Below are 13,803 nucleotides of genomic sequence, written 5' to 3'. Positions count from 1 at the left end.
TGAATAAAACTGTTCAGCGATTTGAGTCAGTAGAAGGCTGCTTTTTCTGCCTCAATCCTGTTTAGCAACTGTTGCATTAAAACTGCCATTTCATGTACCTAATGAAATAGCCTATTTTCCCAGAAAGCTACTTTATAATACAGGCACCACCACGCTGTTTACGTGGGTGTTACGATCAGAGACACCACACTCATCAGTGAAATCGCTTATAATTGAGTCCCATTGGGAAAAGCCTGCAAACATCCCATTCTGCCCCACCCCACCCCCTATTCTGTCCTTTTAATGGTGCACAAAACTTTCCTTAGCCCCATAAGAATCTATTCTGCTATTCTTTGCTTCTGCCCACAGCCACACCACCCACTTTTTCCATATTGAAAGATGTCTGAAGGATCATGAGGCATATCTTACACAAATAATTTATACAGTGGTACCTCGCAAGACGAATGCCTCGCAAGATAAAAAACTCGCTAGACGAAAGGGTTTTTTGTTTTTTTGAGCTGCTTCGCAAGACGATTTTCCCTATGGGCTTGCTTCGCAAGACGGAAACGTCTTGCAAGTTTGTTTCCTTTTTCTTAACACCGTTAATACAGTTGCGACTTGACTTCGAGGAGCAACTCATAGAATGCGGCATGGTAGCCTTTTTTGAGGTTTTTAAAGACTTTGGTGATTTTTGAAGCTTTTCCAGAACTTTCCCGACACCGTGCTTCGCAAGACGAAAAAAATCGCAAGACGACAAAACTCGCGGAACGAATTAATTTCGTCTTGCGAGCGCCACTATTTATTTTTTACGACTATATACAGTGGTGCCTCGCAAGACAAAATTAATTCGTTCCGCAAGTCTCTTCGTCTTGCGAGTTTTTCGTCTTGCGATGCACGGTTTCCCATAGGAATGCATTGAAAATCAATTAATGCGTTCCTAGGGAAACCGCCTTCAGACAGACTGTCCCCGGACCTCTTCTTAAGGCTGGGGGGGGGAACAAGGGCTTTTCTTCCCACCCCCAGCATTTTAAAAAACCCCGGGACAGCGAAGGACTTCTCTGCTGTCCGGGCGATCTTAAAATGCTGGCGGGCGGCATTTTAAAATCGCCCCGGACAGCGGAGGACTTCTCCGCTGTCTGGGGCGATTTAAAAGCCCCTGGGAAGGAAGGCAGGGGGGACAAAGACTTTCGCCCCCTGCCCGCCTTCAGAAGGTGTTCCCGCCTCCCTCCCCGCTTCGGAACAGCGTTCCGAAGTGGGGTGGCTGGGGCAGGTGTTCCCGCCCCCCCCACTTCGGAACAGCGTTTTAAAATGCTGGGGGTCGGGAGCGAAGCGTTCGCTGCCGACCCCCAGCATTTTAAAATCTCCCCGGGACACGGGGAGATTTTAAAATGCTGGGGGTCGGCAGCGAACGCTTTGCTCCCGCCCGCCAGCATTTTAAGATTGCCCGGGGCAGGCGGGGGGGAAGGCAGGCGGGGGGGGAGCAAAGACTTTGGCCCCCCGCCGGCCTTCAGAAGAGGTCCTCTTCTGAAGGCCGGCTGTGGGCGAAAGTCTTTGCTCCCGACCGCCAGCATTTCCCTATGGGCTTTCGTCTTGCGATGCAAGCTCATAGGGAAATTCGTCTTGCGAAGCGCCTCCAAAACAGAAAACCCTTTCGTCTTGCGGGTTTTCCATCTTGCGAGGCATTCGTCTTGCGGGGTACCACTGTAGCGTAATTCCTTCCCTCCTCCCAGAGAACTCTGAGCTATTTAGCTTACTGAAGTGCTGAACATTCTATATTTATCATTACATTTCTATGCCACCTTTCCCTGTAAGGAGCTCAGCCTGATTCTCTCTTCCCCATTTTCTCCTCACATCAACTCTGAGGTAGATTCAGGTAGGTAGCCATGTTGGTCTGACACAGTTGAAATTAAAAAATTGCCCAGTAGCACCTTAGAGACCAACTAGGTTTGTTCTGAGTATAAACCTTCATGTGCATGCACACTTCTTCAGATCTGGAGAAGTGTGCATGCACATAAAAGCTTATACCCAGAACAAACTTAGTTGGTCTCTAAGGTGCTACTGGACCTTACTGGTGCTACTTTTTTGATTTCTGAACTAGGTTAGACTGAGAGACAGCGTCTGGTCCAAGTTCACTTAGTGAGTGTCATAGCTGAGGACTCGAAGTCTGGTCTCCCAAGGTCATAGTCCCAGCGCTCCAGCCATCGTGCGACACTTGGCTCTCCAAACCTCCCCAACATTTCCCTTTAAGATCCCTAACCTTGGTTCCCCGAACTACCAACTCCAACTCCACTCCTTGGAATGCATGTGACTGTCCAAAAATCATAGAATTGTAATTCCCTATAATTCTTTTGGGAATTACAGGGACCAGACTACCTAAATTGTTTAGAAATTTGTTTATGTATGCGACTACGGCAGCAAAAATACAACTTGTCCCAAAATGGAAAGAAGCAGAAGTCTCAGCAAAGTAGGAATGGATACAAAAACTTACGGAATATGCAGAAACAATAATTTAAATTGTTTATTGAATACTTATAAATTGGAAACAGATAAAAACATTGGCAGGATTATTGTAATAACCTGTAGTTTCATAAGAGTATATATTTAAAATAGATTTAAAATGAGCAAATTAAATGAATTTGGGTATGCAGACGGTATTAAAAAATAATTTTAAGGAACTGCATAAAGAGGGGTAAGGAAGTCAAACTTTGAAATGTTAAAATGATTGTAAAATTAATGAATGTATAAATTTGAAAAGTATAAATAAAAACCTTTTTTAAAAAACCTCATAGAATTGTAGAGTTGCAAGGTATCATGGGGTGGGGTGGCCATATGCCTGGGTTGAAAGCACTTAAATGTCTGGGAAAATCAGGAAGTATGGCAACCCATGTCAGAAGCATATATTTTAGCGAATTTCCTTAAAAATAACTCATTTTTAAAATTTTATTTTTAGATTTAGCTCAACAACTTTGTTGCGTCCAGATTTTCATTTTTTGAAGTATGGCAACCCTACGGGGTGTGGTGGTGTTTCATCTAGTCCAATCCCCTTGCAATGCAGAAACTGCAACTTAAAAAATCCATGATATGACCATCCAACCTGTCAAGAAAATAGCCTATATAGCAGTGATGGCCAAATGTGGTCCTCCAGCTGTTTTGGGAACTACAATTCCCATCATCCCTGACCCCTGGTTCTGTTAGCTAAGTATGATGGGAGTTGTAGTCCAAAAAGAGCTGGAGGGCCATCGGTGGTATAGATAAGCAGCGTGTGTGAAGCTGTGGCCCTCCAGAAGCTGCTGAACTCCAACTCCCCTCAGCTCCAGCCAGGAGTCAACAGCAATGGATGATGGGAGTTGGAGTCCAGCAAGCAGAGTCCATGCTGGAGATGGATAAAGATTTGTTTTTGTTTCCCGTAGCTCCACAAACTAGTGACGCCCGACAACAGATGGCACTTAGGCTACCTCGTCCCTGAGCCCTAACTCGCCACTAACCGAAGAACCGTGGAGAGTGTGGGGGGACGACGACACACCTGGCCGCTGGCAGTGGCAGACAGAAGCTAGCTAGGCCCCCGCATCTGCCGCCGCCTTTGGCCCCTCTGCAGCTAGAGGGCCCCCGCGAGCGGGCTCTTCCTGGTCTCCTAGCAACCGGCGAGCCGGGGCGGGGCCGGCCTTTCTATGAGCTCACTTCCCAGGGCCTCCGTCCGGGAGGAGGAGGAGGAGGGTTCGGCCTGGCGCGAGCCCCGCTGCTGCCAGTCTCCCTCCGGCTGGGCTGAGGGCGGTGGGAGTATGGAGCAGGGGCTGTCCGCCATCACTCTGTATTGCGCCCCAGCCGCCGTCGCTGTCACCGCCTTCGCCATGGAGCAAGAGCAGGTGAGTCTCTTTCCCCGCCACTCCGTCTAGGGAGCCTCTTCGGCGGCGGCGGCGGGGGAAGCCGCTCACCTGACCCAGCCTCCTCCATGACACCTTCAGTCCGGCTCTCGCCATGCCTGGGTCTCCGCCCTGTCTGAGGGGAGAAGAAGGGGCAGCCCTGCCCCTGCCCTCCTTTGCCTGGCGCAAGGGGGGTGTGTGTGCTGCGCCCTTCCTCGCTGCAGCCTTTGCCTTCCTCACAAACGGGGTCTGCTGAGGGGAGCCTTGGGCAAGTCTTGTCTTATATTCGAGGTTTAAAGGCGGCTCCTCCCTCGCTCCTTGGAAGCCACCTACCATTTCCCTCAAGGTGCAACTCGCGCATGCTTTATTTGCAGCCACAACCCGGCCTGTGGGCGCTGTGCTTTCCCCCCCAAATTATTTGTATGCTGCTGCTGCTACCTCCTCCCCATCCCCGTGCCAATCGCGCTTCTTTTTTGTAGTCCTGTGTTTCCTGGTGGTGGTGACGCTGGGTGTGGTTAGGACCCGGTTCAGTATCGGCCGAGCCTTGGAAAGTGCAGCCCAAGAGGGGGTTTGTGGAGTTGCTTAAAGACGGTCGTTCAGATGGCCTGCAGTTTTATAGCAGCATCGCTTGCAGGGAATGCTATCCAGTCTCGGGGTACCTGTGGGCTGGAGGTGTTGCCCATCTTTTCAGAAGAAGCTGGGTACCAAAAACGGTTCTCAGCAGTTCTCAAAAAGCAGTTTTTTTAAATAATAAAAAAGCAGTGTCACATCTGAACGCTTTAGGAGTGAACATGGTTCTGTCTTTTAAGCACCAGAACATTTTCATTTCATGATAACAGGATTGTGTTAATTCCCACGTAGAACAGCTAGGCTTATTTTATTGGTGAAAACACGATCTGAAAAGAATTTTGTAGTGAAGCCGGTTAAACAGTTCATCCTTAACTTTTCACAAATCCAGGACTAATCCATTCTGTTTTATAGAGCTTCAAGATCCAGGATTTTTAGTATTTATAATGTCATCATTTGCATTTAATAAATTAACTACAGTAGTAGCCTGTTTTTCACATACATATGAATAAATTCACAAATACCATTTATTCATCAAATTATTATGTTCACCATCTACCATACCTTCTGCCTTGATACGCTTTTGTAGTTCACACATATATCAGGTGTTCTGATTTCTTTGAGCTCCTCCTGTAAGCAGATACCTGTTACAAATCAGCCTGTTTAATATTACATGGACAGGCTTTGACTTTCATCTGTGAAAACTTGGCAAAAGCTGTGACACAGTTGCCTTACATGTAAAGGATGGTCTTTACAAAGAAGTACCTTAGGAGGTTAAAGAGTTCATAAAGCTTTTGTTATTTGTATAATTTTGGCTACAAAAACTCTGATGGATAATATTAATGCTTGAGTGGCAACTGTAAAGAAGGGACACTCAATGTTAAATACAAATAAAGGGGAAATTTTAAACTGGCCTGATATATTTTGTTTACATTCTTTTGCAATAGGAGCAAAGAGGCATTGATCTAATATTTACTGAAACAATTTTATTTCAGTAGACTGGCTTTCTGGATCTTACTGGTCCTAGTCCAATCTCTGCTCAGTCAGGGATTGCTTGGGTAGCCTTAAGCAAATTTATTGTGTCACATTCTCACTTACTAGCTGCAAATTCAAAATAAGAATGATTTCCCTCCCAGATGTATTGTAGGGATAGATGAAAATACTCCGAAAACAAAGTGATCAGGAAATAATGGTTATTTTATATAGGCATTTAACAACATGTGGCAGTGTTTATATTTATTTATGAAGCTCCTTCACATGTGTCTCAAGGCAATTTGCAAGCATTCCATAAAATTCATTTAAAATAAGACCTTCCTCTCCCCCCAAATATAATTGTAAAACTTATGGAAGATTATTTTTTGGGGTCTGCAAAGAAGTTGAACTTTCTGTAGAGCCGTTTAATAATAATAATAATAATAATAATAATAATAATAAAATAATAATAATAATAATAATAATAATAATAATAATAATAATAATAATAATAATAGTAGTTTATTACTTATACCCCGTCCATCTGGCTGGGTTTCCCCAGCCACTCTGGGTGGCTCCCAACCATATTAAAAACACGATAAAACATCATTAAAACTTCCCTAAAAAGGGCTGCCTTCTATCCTTCCCTTATCATGTGGGCATTTTTGCAACTGACAAGTTGCCCTCTTGTTTCAGTTGCATGCAAATGGCGATAGAGGCTTTGAGAATGTGGAACTTGGAGTCATCGGAAAAAAGAAGAAAATTCCAAGAAGGGTCATCCACTTTGCAAGTGGAGAAACCATGGAAGAATACAGCACAGATGAAGAGGAGGATGAGCAGCAGGAGAAAAAAGACCTATTGCCTTCTGTTGATCCAGTAGGTTTGTTTCTGAAATTTGTTTGTTTTTCATGATGCATTATCTTACCCAAATGGAGTAATAAAATTCTGTTAACTTATTTATCCTGTTCTGATAAATCTCTTTCCATAGGAAGAGGACTATTTAATTGTCATAATGTGGTGTCTTTTTAAAAATATAGGCAGCAATCATTTTGTGTGGGATTTCCATTCCTAGCCCCCACGTGTTGGTGGAGCGTGCATAAGCTTGTCCCGGCCTGTTCTGCCCTGTTCTGCGCCTGTTCTGCCCCACCCCTGTTCTGCCCTCTACTGGGTGCAAAAGGACCTGTGTGTTGGCAGTTGCGCGTCAATTGGATGCATGCAAAATGGTCTGTACACAGTTTCAGGTCTCTGTCAGTGGTGGACCTTGGGGCCTCAAATTTCAGCAATGCCCTGTGCGATGCCAAGATTTGGCGCCCCTGCCTCTTACACTACATTCTAAATAATAGCTGCAGTGTTGTTGTCCCCCGTCCCCTGCTTTGTGCCCAGTGAGACTGAATTGGTCACAGTCCCTAAATCTGCCTGTCTCAGTTGGCCAATGAACTTGCAATATGGCGTTAGACAACATGAATTATTTCAGCCACAACCCTGCACCACACCCACATCTGAAAGGGAATGAATAAGGGAATGAATCTGACCTTCTTTGCACAGTTCGTACCTTGGATCCTGAACGCCTTGGTACTCGGACGTTTGGCTCCCGAACACCACAAACCTGGAAGTTTGCGAACGTTATTTGGAACCCTAAGGTCTGACGGGGCTTCCGCAGCCAATCGGAAGCCACGCTTTGGTTTCTGAACGTTTTGGAAGTCGAATAGACTTCCAGAATGGATTCCGTTCAACTTCCAAGGTACGACTGTACTGAGATAATGGCTTGGATGCAGAGTAGCACAAATGAAACTCTGCTTGTATAATGGAGTTTTCCCTCCCTCCCTTCCTCCCCCATATACCAAAAAGCAGTTCCTTAGTGTTGGGGACATTCTTGAAAAGTGAAGAATGGGCATTGGAGTGACTGCAGCGGGAGAGATGAGTTAATAAAAATTGGGTAGAAGCAAGTGGAAACTCAGAATGGAAACCAATACTTTGAACATTTGAGTGTGCTGTAGAAGTGTATGTGCTTATTTAAACAAGACGAACTCAGGTTTCTGTTTGTATCCTGAGGGGTGTTAAGTGTTCTGTTTGGCATGTCAGTTTTGTTTAACCAACCCTCTTTCCTGAATTTGTGGTGATGATGGATGGTTGAGACAGGGGTAGGTGGCCGCCCAGTGTTGTGAACTGCAACTCCCATCAACCTCCTGGTGCTGATAGAAGTTGGAGTTCAACAGCATCTGGGGGGCCACAGGTTCCTTGTGCTAGTAGTTATTCCATAAAAGCATCCCCCCCCCAAAAAAAAAAGCCTTTTGTGCATTTCAGAGAATACATGTGCAGAATAAAGGATGCTTTTGTATTGGCCTAAATATACTATGTTGTATATTCAACACAGTGCCATCATATCCTTTTTGGTTTTGTTTGGCCCTCCCAGAGCTGAATTTTTTATACAAACAGACACTAAAATGTTCAACTGCTTCTGTAAGGATTCTTGAATATTGAAATATATTTAGGGGCAAAGTGCTGTTTGAAATAAACATGCAACTAGGTCAACATCATCAGTACAATTCAGGTTTGTTCCTTTGTGTTTATTCAGTTTCTAGAAGGAAATATTTTACTGAATGCGATGAATTTTACATCAGACATGCCCTATTACCAGGCCAAGATCTGGCATCCTGAATAGCAATTCTGTCTCTGAACAGAGAGAGGTACTATTGACTTGCATTGTGTTGCAAAGAAGGCAGAGAGAGAAAGATGCTGGAGTGCAGAATGCAACTGTGTCCAAAGCATAGTGGAATAGAATCTGCGAAAAACAATCTGTCCTTTTTACAGCTTCATAGTACACTTCATAAGCCTTCTTTGTGTGACATTTTATTATACAAATTTAAAATGAAATGACTGTAGAACCATCTTCTGCTGCATAACTTGCTTTCATTATAGTATTATTTGATAGGATAAATGTTTGTTTTTATTTATTTATTTGTATACTGCCCTTCATTCTAGAGTTGCAGAGCAATATACAAAATAAAGCAACAGTAAATTAAAATCACAAATACATCAATGCACAGTAGAAAACATTAATTTAAAATAGAACACTTGAAGCTTGGCACTAAAAACCAGCAAATGTTAGGACAAATAAATAGGTCTTCAACAAGTGCCGAAACATCATATTGTGGTACAGCTGAGAAAGGATTGCTGTCACCGGTGGCATATTGTGTGAGCCCCAGCAATATAAATGAGGCAGAGAAAAAGAATATCCCCAGCTGAGCTCTGGTGCCTTGGCAAAAATGCTGTAGGATTTCTATACAGACAAATGGTCTGTTTTCTGACAGTGCCATGTTGATAGCTTATTATTTCAGCTGTGGTATAAAAGGGTACATTTACAAAGACTAGCATCCGCTCATTAAATATGCCTTGGTGAACTGACATATTAGGACTTTTAATGGAAACACAGCATCCTTAAAAAATGGAACTTGGCTGGTGTTGGCTTCTTTACGAATAGACGCAGAACCTAAAATAAAATGGTTTACTTCTGGTCTGAAACCCTAGCTTTAATAATACAGACTTATTTCAAAGCCTGCACTTATAAATCAGAAGTATGTATTCACCTACCCCTGTTTATGACTTAATGCAACTATTAAATTTTATATGACTTTCAGGCACAAAAATCTACATAGGTAGCTAAAAAGAATAATAGCAAATGAATCTATGTTGCAGTTCATAACATGGGAGTGGGTTGGGAGTTTTCAGCCGGTTGTTTCACCAGAATGGGCCAGAGAATACAAATGCATTTTTCTTCCTTCAGAGATACCTTGGTTTTTGCAAATGAGCATTGAGTACATTGAATAATAAGTCTGTTAACGTTTGTTCATGCCTTTTTCTGTAGACCCCACATAAGTACTAGTTTGCTTCTAAGGGTCTTGAGTATTTACAATTGCTATAAGAAGTAGTTGGAGCTTCCACTCACACATTAGGATTTTCCCTTTCCTGAAAAGCCCTGCCAGAAAGCTTTTGGGAGGGGGACCCTTGGACAGCCTTCCTGCAGGGTAAATAGTTGCAGCTGCAAAAGAAATTCAGAAAGCCCGTATGAAAGTGCTTGGGTATGCATGCAGGGCTCTTAAGATTCGGAGCCCATCATTTAAGGACTTGATCAATACCCAGAATAGATTAAAGTGTTTGTATTTAATTATCAGTTTCTTCAGGTAAGGTTTGAACTAGCCAATCTTTGTGTCAATATAGCTTTAGTTTTGAAACATACCAAGAAGAAAAGGTTTATGTTTTACGCTGCATTTTTATTTACAACAGGATAACTATAGCTTTACTTCCTTGCATTGTTAATGCATGTCAAATATATATCAAGATTTCATTTCTGTAAACTTTCTGGTGTGGCAAATTCTGCATTTGCAATGGCAAATTGGCTTCTAAATGCTATTGCCATCTTATGTATTGTATCTGCAGAATTGGGGAGGTGAGAGCATAGCAGATGCTTTGCATGCAGAAGATTCCAGGTTCAGTTCCTAGCATGTGCAGGTTGTTGGCATCCATCTGTTTCGGGAGACAATGGAAGAGTGTGCCATTGGGGGGTGAGGTCAAACCGTTGGAGAATTAGAGCGCCTGCTGTGGCTAGAGAAACCGATATGGGAGAGAAATGTTTTACTGCAGGTGGGGCAAATGAAGGTATCTGGTTTTGCTGCTACACATGCACCACTGTGTTTCCATCAGACAATATTGGGATAGAGGGACAAATTATCTGACTTGGTTTAATGAAGCTTTCCATGTTTCTACATTTATGCATATATTCAGAAGCACAGGATATAAGTACAGTGGAACCTCGGGTTAAGTACTTAATTCATTCTGAGGTCCGTTGTTAACCGGAAACTGTTCTTAACTTGAAGCACGACTTTAGCTAATGGGGCCTCCTGCTGCTGCTGCGCCGCCGGAGCACGATTTCTGTTCTCATCCTGAAGCAAAGTTCTTAACCCGAGGTACTATTTCTGGGTTAGCGGAGTCTGTAACCTGAAGCGTATGTAACCTGAAGGTAACCCGAGGTACCACTGTAATATGATTTTCTATCTGATTGGAAGAGCTATAATTTCTACATGTGAACATTGGGAAAAGAAGGCATTGTGTCTTGTTGCCAAGCAAATATATTCAGGGTGGGTATTCTACCATTAGGTGCTACTACAAAAAAGGCCCTGTTCTTGGCAGTTTAGCAACCGAAATTCATATCCGTGATATACAATTTAAAATAGAGGAAGGTATGTTGAAGAGATGAGGGCAGTGTGTTTTCAGGTCAATTTTCTTGCTTCTCTCCCCCTTCCATTGGTGGTGCTGCTCTTGTTATACCCAAGTCAAGCAATAAAGACATTCAGTGTTACATTCATCAGTAGCCTTAGGCAAGTGGAAGCACTTCTGCTCACGCATGGCTGGACAACTGAATCCCACCAATTCTCCCAACACACTACAGCCCTGAGGATTGGGAACAGTATGGGAACTGTTGCAGAGGGCTGTACTATGAAGAGGGGTCAATGAAAATTGGATGCCCTGCTTGTACAAGCAGAGTACTTCCACTTGCCTAACACCACCATTGGATATAACTTACGCGAGACACATGAAATAAATTAAAAGTCTTTCAGATGCATAACATAAATGATCTTAACCTTTATTTATTGCAGGCAACACTAACTTGGGGGCCCTATTTGTGGTTTCAGATGCTAAGAGTAGCCACATCAACACTATCAGGTGTGTATGTATTCTCTGTCTCTCTCTGTCTACAGAAAACAAAATAAGTTATAATGAAGTGCCAAGTGGTATGAGACTGAAAGGACAGGCATGAAATGAAGTCATTAAAGTGATAGTTAAAGGTAAAGGGACCCCTGACCATTAGGTCCAGTCATGGCTGACTCTGAGGTTGCGGCGCTCATCTCGCTTTATTGGCCAAGGGAGCCGGCGTACAGCTTCCAGGTCATGTGGCCAGCATGACTAAGCCGCTTCTGGCAAACCAGAGCAGCGCACGGAAACGCCGTTTACCTTCCCGCCAGAGCGGTACCCATTTATCTACTTGCACTTTGACGTGCTTTCGAACTGCTAGGTTGGCAGGAGCAGGGACCGAGCAATGGGAGCTCACCCCGTCACGGGGATTCGAACCGCCAGCCTTCTGATCGGCAAATTCTAGGCTCTGTGGTTTAATCCACAGCGCCACCCGCGTCCCTTAAAGTGATAGTTACTGATATGCAAAAACCCAAATCATTCCTTAACCTGCAGAAGGAAGTCTAGCGAAGTGAAAGCTCCCATTTACTTGGTTTATCCAGTATTTTCTTAAAAGTTTAAAAGGAGGTACTGAATACTATTTTTCCTCACAGAAGTATGTCTAGTGCTGCATAGTTCAGTGCCTACACTTCACTATAGCCTGGCATGAGTGGGTGGTATATTACTCTGAAAAAATATATTACAGTGAAACCCAGTCTTCATTTTCTACACATGCCTTCTGTTCTGCTTTATAAGTTGATTAAAAGATGCAGCACTAGGGTACAAAATTAGACAACCATTTATTGCAATGAATGTTATGACCTCCTTTCTTGTTGACTGTTCCCCTTGGCTACCCATTTCAGTTTATTCCATCATTTTAAGAAGTCACGGGGGCAGTCTCAGGTGGGAATTGGGCAGATTGGGGGGTGATATTTTTTTTTTTAAATATAAAAAGTCACAAGAGAAGTATTGCACACATTGACCCACCAGGTTATTATGTGAAGACGTGTGTGTAATTTGTAGACAGACTTAGGATGATGAAAAGCCTTTAGTAAAAGGGCAAGTTTGTGGTAGTTTCCCCTGCCCTTTTTCAGGTTGTGTTTGTAAACCCGCTCATCCAGCATTTGATGCCTGCAAGCTATACATACTCTGAGCTGAACAATTTTGGCTTCTTCACTTGACTGTAGAGCAGATAAGTATAAGGAGGAGGCCAGCTCAAGCAGCTCTAGCCCAGTGACCCATTGTGCAGCGACAACACAGCTTGCCATCTTTTGTTTTATACCTCTAGCTTACCATTGAAACACCTTTGGGCCTGGTGTTTCACTAAAAGGGGAGTTGGAATATCCTTGTTCGGGTACATTTGAAGAATTTAAACATACGGCAATCTTTTTTAGTGGATATTTTCATGAAAAGCCCAAACAACCGTCACTCTGTACGGTTTTAGGTGTAAAGGGTGTAGTCTTTTATTATCTTATCTGGGCTGTCACTTTTTATTTGGTTTCGTTTCCATAGTTTGTGTGGTTCATGTTTTGGCTTGTGCAAGTAGACACAAAAACTAAGGAAGTAGAATAATGGGGGGCAAACCCCTTCCTGCTGCTTTGTGAATGTTTCATGTTTTTATACTGTTGTAAACTGCTGTGATATATTTTTATGATACAGTTGTATATAATCATTTCTTTAAATAACTAAATGTAAGATGATGCAGAATGCTAATGGGAAACTGCTCACAAGTTTGCTTGGTAAGGCTGCAACATTCATAAATGTGTTTTATTTATTCAGTGTGTGACTTCCTTGGTGAAAAGATTGCCTCTGTTTTGGGAATCAGTACGCCAAAATACCAGTATGCCATAGATGAATACTACAGAATGAAGAAGGAGGTGTGTGCCTTTTTGTACTCTTTTAACAGTGTAGGAATTACAAACAGATTTACTAAAATGTACTGCATAATAGTCTGGTTTCTTAATATAAAATGGTTTAAAGATGTCATATTTCAGTTCTCTAAAAATCTATCAATGTCAACACATTTTCTTCTGTATTAACTTGTTTTCACTCTCCCCTTTAAGTCCATTTGTCAGGAAATGGGATTTTTTAAATGGGAAACTTAAGAGTACATCCCAGATGCAATCTCTTCAGGAAAACATGCTTGGTTGTATGTACTTTCCAAATAGACTTTAACCTATGTTGGCCTAATATTATACAAAATAGTTTGCTACAATAGAAGGAAGGAATTACATATATGGTGAGGGGTTTCAATTAAAACTGAGAAACCACTACCATACATCTGTTTTATGTCAACTGATACTCTAATTTGTATTAGGTTTTTTTCCTTTATAAGAGTAAGTTAAGGGTGTTCCCTTTAATTTACATTGTAAGTAGAAGAAATGCTTGTTTGTATTTCAGAAGGTAAATGCTTCAGGAAGAACTGGTTCCTAAAGTTGCAAATCCCAGACACTCAACTTCTGTTCAGAGGCTACTTTGATAGTTTTACTACCATATGCCAGACATGGAAAAATCATTTGATGAGAGGCTTCCATATTTAATGCTGATCTGTAGGAAATGAACTTGGTTTCAAAACAGTATTGCCATTCTTTCTGTTGAGAAGCATGCAGATTGCATTAATGTTTTCTAATGTTAAGTTGACCTTTCCTGTTGGATGGGTACTTAAGAGCTTTGCAATAGTAATGTGCTGCAGTAGTAG

At 42.6% G+C, this 13,803-nt stretch overlaps 1 protein-coding gene across 1 annotated transcript in view; it reads left to right on the top strand.

Annotated features, from left to right (window-relative positions):
- Positions 1 to 3,655: 3,655 nt before the first annotated feature.
- FAM177A1 (family with sequence similarity 177 member A1) overlaps positions 3,656 to 13,803 on the top strand; it is a 13,053-nt gene continuing 2,905 nt past the window's right edge. Inside the window, exons 1-4 of the mRNA XM_082213908.1 lie at positions 3,656 to 3,842; positions 6,075 to 6,254; positions 11,033 to 11,099; positions 12,885 to 12,982. Coding sequence (XP_082070034.1) covers positions 3,759 to 3,842; positions 6,075 to 6,254; positions 11,033 to 11,099; positions 12,885 to 12,982 — 429 coding nt within the window. The 5' untranslated portion in view covers positions 3,656 to 3,758. The remainder of the gene's footprint in view (positions 3,843 to 6,074; positions 6,255 to 11,032; positions 11,100 to 12,884; positions 12,983 to 13,803) is intronic.

Source organism: Podarcis vaucheri (genome assembly GCF_965113315.1).
Source record: "Podarcis vaucheri genome assembly, chromosome: 1".
Classification (NCBI taxonomy): Eukaryota; Metazoa; Chordata; class Lepidosauria; order Squamata; family Lacertidae; genus Podarcis; species Podarcis vaucheri.
The sequence above is the reverse complement of the archived record's forward strand: the minus strand, read 5'-3'. Positions and strand labels throughout refer to the sequence as shown.